Below are 6,483 nucleotides of genomic sequence, written 5' to 3' on the forward strand. Positions count from 1 at the left end.
CACCACTCAGCATCACTTGGAGAAGCGCTAGCACCAGGCTGGCAGTAGTTACTCAGTTACTCAAGGCTCCTCCTACACCACCTCTTTCTCTTCCAGTAGTCGTACTTCCAACCTTTCCCATCAGCGGACCCGTACAATTTGGTCAGGTAGCTACAGATGGAAATCTCAGATTTGTACTAGAAAGTCTCCGTCTTGTCTCAGAAGGACCCCTCTGCTCACCTGCTTTCTGTGGACCCCTGACGATGAGTGCAAGATCTTGGTCCTAGGTGATGCAGGACAAGTCCAGGTGACTCCAACAAGTCTTGGGTATTTGGCTGTGGAGGGCAGCACTTCTCTTGGATGAGCTTTCCCTCCAGACCATGCAAGCAGACCCAGCACTCTACTTTTGGGATCAGGGTGGCATTTCCTTGGAGCGGATGGATGTGAGGGATTGTTGGAACTTCATTGCATGCCTGAATATGACAGTGGCCTTACCATGAGCAACAGATCTACTGTTTTCACTGCAGTAACATCAGTGCTGATCTCATGGGGCACCAGGACAGGCAGAAGAATTGTTTCTAGGGACTCCCCTTTAGAAACCACCGGGGCTATGTGCTGTGAGGTTTGGTAGGAGCCAAGTAGCTCAGAAACAGCAAACCTCTTGCCATGCTTTCATAACTACAGGGTTTTGGCCCAAGACTGCCTGTCACAGTTGCAAGCTCTGCTGCTGCTGGGAATATTCAGCAGGGCCCAGAGGAAGGGCTGATGGAGAGGGATGGAAGGGTGGTTGCGGGGAGCAACACCAGCAGGGCGACACTGGTGTGGCACCTGCAGGAGGGGGCCCCTGTCACAGGCTCTTGGATGCATCAAGGGACCCCGTGGGGAGGTCACTGTGGGGAATCGCTGGTGCTTCCTGATTTCCTGTTTGATGGCTGTGTCTCCTCAGCAGCTCCTCCGGCTGCTTTTCCCAGCCCTTCAGTCTGTGTTGGTTTTGCCAGTTTTGTGCTCATGATCGGAGCAGGCCCAATGCATCCTGGCAGGGATGAGATGGCAGCTTTCATCTGCACGGCTCCGCTGGAGGCAGTCAGTTCTGGTTTGGGAAAAGAGGCTGTTAAAACCACAGCCTCCTCTCAGACCAGCTTTCAAAACCTGCCAACAGCAAAGTACAGGTCCCCATGGGGACCTCCTGAACGGTTTCCACCACACAGGCATGGGAGTCCCTCGGCAGAGGGGACATGAGCCTTCCCTTCACGCGCTGCCAACCCAGCCAGCTGGCATTGCAGTGGCACCTTGTCCTCCCAGAAAGCGGCAGTTTTGGGGACAGATATTTGGAAGGGGTTTGCAGCAACAGGAGCGGGGATGCTGCCCTGAGATGCCCAGCTCATGGCCAATACATTCAAAACTCCTTTTGGATCAAATCCACTTTCTGCCTGTGACTTGTCAAATACTTGTGAACGACAAGCACATCCCACAGCAGGGACTCTGCCTGGGCCTCCACAAGCAGAAGGGGGAACTGGACACACTTTCTAAATTGGTCGTGGCGGTCATCCACGATTTTTCTGGGCACAATTAATAGGTGACTTAATTCTTTGCTTAATCTGAACTGTTTCCATTACGCAGCTGAGGAAGTTTGGTCTCCCAGCTGCCTGGCTATATTTGGGCTGTGAGCTGCAGGAAGTTGATTAGCATGACATTGCCACAGATATTCCCCTGTAATGTTTCCCTGAAAAAAGAAATCTCATTCAGTCCTCCCTGCCTTCTCCTCCTCGTGCCCCGGATACTGGGGGTACCGGCTGCTCTGCGTACCCACTCTGGTGCTGTGCCATCCTCCTCCTTCCCTCTTTCCCTCCCTCCCTCCCAGGGACTTCATTTGGATTGCAGAAGGGTAGTGTGAAGTGATGGATGGCTCCAGGACCTTTTAAAACCGCCTTACCCAAGCATGGAGAAGGACACCCTAAAGCACACATCACTGCCCCTTCCCCAAGATGTGGACACATGACTGGACACAGTCCTTTGAATAGATCCACAACATTTATTCAATCACTTTGAAGGTGCAGTAGTGTAAGTGCGTGTTTCTACTCGTGGCCCACGAGCTCCCTGCCACTGGTCTTGCTGCTAGTTGCAGTAGTTTTCCAGTTGGTAGAGGGAGCACGTGTTGTGGCAGCATTGCTCAACGATCCCTCGCTTCACCTTCTCAAACTCCTCCTGCTGGAAGGGCAGCTCTCCGGCCTCACCGTGCAAGGGACTGCTCACTGCCAGGGGAGAAAAAGGTAAGCCATGGGACATCACACAGCAACGGCCCTGGCTGCTGAGCCCGGCAGACACCCCCTTTTCAGACACCAGATTTTTAAGCCAGAGTTGGCTGGGAAATGGGGAGGGAGTTGCAAAGGGTTCCCCGGGCTGATGCTGCTTGTAGTACCTTCAGGCTCTGTATTTCCTCTCCCAAAATAATCCTGTGGTGCTCAGAAGGAGCCAAGCCGAGTGGACATCAGCAGTGTGAGGGACAAAGCGATACAGGGGCTTTATTACAGAAGGTGTGTGGAGAAAAGAAACCCTGCATGCTCCCTGGGGTGAGCAGCTACTAAGAAAGATGATAAAATGGGCTGGTTTGCTCCAGAGAGATGAATTGCTTGGGACTGCAGCCCCCCTCGGGCAGTTACCCACTCTTCTGGAAGCCTGGGCACACAACTGGGAAGTCCATGGAATTGCAAGGACGATCTGGTCCTGGGGCTGGATGCATCTCCCAGCCGGTCCTGAACACCCTGCTTCTGTTGGCTGCCTGGATGTAGCCTCGAGCTGATGGCAAAAATGTTCATATGTGTCCGTGTTCACAGCTGGGGACAAGTTTTTAGGAGGAACAATAAACTGGGGTATTTGGACACAGGCAAAACTCAACAGAATGTCTCATTTGCTGGTGGGAACTTAAAAACTTGTGGACAGAACTGTTAGGTTTTAGTTGCCCAATGAAAACATAGAAAATGGCAAATAAAACAGTGATTTTTCCTGTAGGGAGAAAAGAGCCCTTAACAACAAAAAGAAAATGCCTGGAAAGCAAGAATGAGATGTGGTTTCTAGGGCAATATGAAAGTACAGCACAAGATGCAAAATCCCCAAACCCCCAAAGTGTGACGCAATGAACGAGGCACAGGAGTAACAAGAAATCATTACGCTAGTGTGCTAGGAAGAAAATTTAGGAAAGATTTAGTCCAACATTAAGTAGAAGAGGAAATAGCTAGTCAATGTTTTGTGATTTACTTGTCTTCATTCTTCAAGCCAGCTGTAAGCAGACTGTAAACACAACAAGTTTGTGTGACAAAGTGGTGGCTCCGGCAAAAGTCCTGGATAAAGAGGTGGAAAGTCCTTAGATACTTTCAAACTGGTTGGCCCTAATGAAATACTCCATACAGCATTTAAGGAATTTGGATAACAAAACTTCCAACCCATTCATGGTGGTCTTCAGAAACAAATAGTCGGAGAATGGAGTGACTACCAGCCCAGCTGGCCATTCAAAACAAATCATGGCCAGCCCTCTGCTATGGCATCACCTGGTTTCACCTTCTGAAGACCTCTAAGGCTGGTTACATCTGCAGGAGAAGGAATCGGATACACATGAAACCAGTGTGTGATGGAAAGAGAAATGATGGGAGAGGTGTATTGTAGTCAGGGGAGGTTAAGTAATGGTCTGTCTTGAAACAAGAGGGTTGAAATGACTGGGATTTAGCTGGGGTCTCTTTGGCACCTATTCAGTCTCCATTAGTAGCTTGGAAGACAGAAGAGAGGGTGTGCTCGTTGGGTTCATGGAGGAGCCAAAGCTGAGAGGAGCTGCAGGTCCCCGCATCCAGGAGAGACATTGTCCCTGCGTTACAGGTCCTGGCCCCATCTAGATACAAACACAGTGCTGAAGGGCAGCTCTCTGGACCGTCATCCCACCTGCACTGCCATGCAGGCACACAGTGCTGGACCGGGGCAGTGGCACAGCACCACAGGGTGTGCGGGCAGGACTGCCACCTCCTTCTGCCTCCTGGCTCCTACGCTCCTCAGTGGTCCAGGAATCCTAAGAAGGGGAACCAAGGTAGCTCCACCAGCATTTCACCACCATGAAATAAGAGGTGATATAAAGCTGTGGGGGCTGCGAGGCCCTTGAAGGGCAACGTTACTACTAAAAATTACCTTTGAAACTATACAAATACTGAAAAGATGGGAGGCTGTACAGTAAAAAATGGGGAAGATGCTAAAGGTAGGCAGGAAGACTGTGTTGCGCCTCCAGGATGAGGGTTTGACTGCAGTAGCACTCCTTTAAGGACTGCTGATCCACCCAAGGAAAGGTCAATACATCCAAGGGAGACAGTGATCACTGTCAATAAACAGTGGAGTGCTGCTTTGAAAAAGGCAAACCACCTGGGAAGACAGGAACATGGTGTGAAAAACACGCAATATCGTTCTTCCAGTTTGCTCGCTCTACTTGGCACCGGCAAGGCCTCAGCTGGGGTCCTGTGTGCATCTCCAGGCATCAGCAGTAAGGATATGGACCAAGTACAGAACAATTTGCGTGGACAGACATCTAGAAAATATGACCTAAGAAGGTAGTGGCAGGGTGTAGAGGGGATTTAGCTGAGAACAGGTTAAAATTAGGCATGAGAACAGGCTTCAAATATTTTGAAAAGCAGCCATAAAGAAGAAAGGAGTAGACTTTTCCCTGCATCCACTAAGGAGAAGACAAGAGATAATTTATAGCAAGGGATGTCCCGGTTAGATATCAGGAAGAAACACTCAAAAAGAAGGTCAGTTAAGCACGGGAACAGGCAGTTTCAGAAGGCAGAAGAAGCTTTCTCACTGGAGGTTTTTTATGAATGTACCAGATGAGCATGGGTCGGGAATAGGATGGGGGCAACTAATCCTGTCTTGGGGCAGAAGGAAACCTCTTGGGTTCCTTCCACCTTTGTTTTCTATGAGTACTCCCTGGCTGGTGTAACGGCCACACAAAGAAATAGACAGGTTTGAGCTTTCAGGCACAATTCCTTTTGCCTCATAAATTCTCTTTCCTGCCTGCCCTCCCATCTGGCTTTTTAACCTGAAGATCTTTTCATTGGCAATGTGGTGCTGTTGGTATGTTAAAGGTATTCCCGGCATTCCCCATCAAGGACATTCCTGGTGTCACTGTCAAAGATAGGCGGTTGCTACGTGTCACATCACATAGCAGTCAGCCTTACTTACCTAGAGGCTGCTCAACATCCCGGCGGGCTTTGGGGGAGTAGAAGAAACCCCTCTCTCCACACACCAGGTAGAGAGCCTCCACCAAGTGGGAGCCACAGAGGTGCTGGGTGGCAGCCGCGTGGCTGGTCCCGGGGCCAGAAAGAGTGAGAAGGGCCAGGAGAGGCAGCGATCGGATCCAGAGAGCCATGGTGAGCAGGGTGAGACCTGGGATTAAGAGGTAAAGGAAACACAGGGAGGTCTAGGAAAGAGAAATATGTTGTCACCAAGCACCTTATGTCCTTCGGCTCCTTTGGCATGAGAATGGGACCAAAGTAGCAGATGGACCTTCTAAAGATGCCCTAGCTTGGGAGGGAAGGAGAGCTTCCTGCATCAGGGTTTACAAGTCACAGTAAATGACAAATTACTATAACCAGAAGTCCATCTCCATCCACATCTTCACATCAGTCCTGGCCTCCCTGCTGACTTCCCCCAAAAGGTCAAACTAGACTGGAAAAGCCATCCCACCGAGCCCTGTAGCATACCACCCAGCAGAGCCGAGATCAGCAGACACCTCCAGAGGAAAAACCCTCTCTGCCAAGTCAAAAGGGGCTGTTACATATGGTGATGGTCCCAAAACAGCACAATGTGCTCAAAGACCTGAGGAACCCTCATTTTCACAGACTAGCAAACCAGCATTTGTCACCACCAGCTACATCAGCCTAAGGAAACAGCTCTGCAAAACAGGTGGAAGCTAAAAGGGTGACAGTCGGACTTACCGAGAAGTGGCAGCAAGAGATGGGGAGAAGTTTGCTCTGAGAGATGAAGACTGTTAGGTTGGTAGCAATATCGCCATTCTCTCTTTCCCTTATTTATATGCTTTACATTAGCCCAAGTGACACAAGGGCTAGTGCGAGCCCCACCTCCTTGATGACACTCCAGCCAAAATTTTTGCTGCTTGTGCACATTAATTTCCCTCTACGTAGCACCAGCGGGTCTTTGTGCAAGTTAAGATAGAAGCATCAGTTTGCAGTTTCCGTCTCATTTCATCTTACCTGTTTTTGCTTCCCTGAAGCCATCAGTGACCCTTTTAGCAGGAGATAATGGTGCTATTACAGCTGCAATGATTACTATTGACACTAATGCTGGCAATAGGCACTGCTGGCATTGAGGTGGCTCAGCTGTTTCTAAAATGTAAAATTAAAGGCAAACATGTTAATCTGTTTGATTAACATCACCTTGGAAAGTATGCAGCCATGGGACCAAGTTGTCGGTGAGACCATGCTACTGTCAGGTGGCAGAGGGAGGAAAACA

General features: G+C 49.8%; 1 protein-coding gene across 1 annotated transcript; it reads right to left on the reverse strand.

Moving 5' to 3' along the window:
- Positions 1 to 2,061: 2,061 nt before the first annotated feature.
- INS (insulin) lies at positions 2,062 to 6,025 on the reverse strand. Its single transcript, XM_056355106.1, is given in 3 exon segments — positions 2,062 to 2,231; positions 5,194 to 5,399; positions 5,949 to 6,025. Coding segments are annotated over 3 exon segments (420 nt in total). The 3' UTR covers positions 2,062 to 2,094.
- Positions 6,026 to 6,483: the final 458 nt, after the last annotated feature.

The sequence above is a fragment of the Falco biarmicus genome, chromosome 10, assembly GCF_023638135.1.
Source record: "Falco biarmicus isolate bFalBia1 chromosome 10, bFalBia1.pri, whole genome shotgun sequence".
Classification (NCBI taxonomy): domain Eukaryota; kingdom Metazoa; phylum Chordata; class Aves; order Falconiformes; family Falconidae; genus Falco; species Falco biarmicus.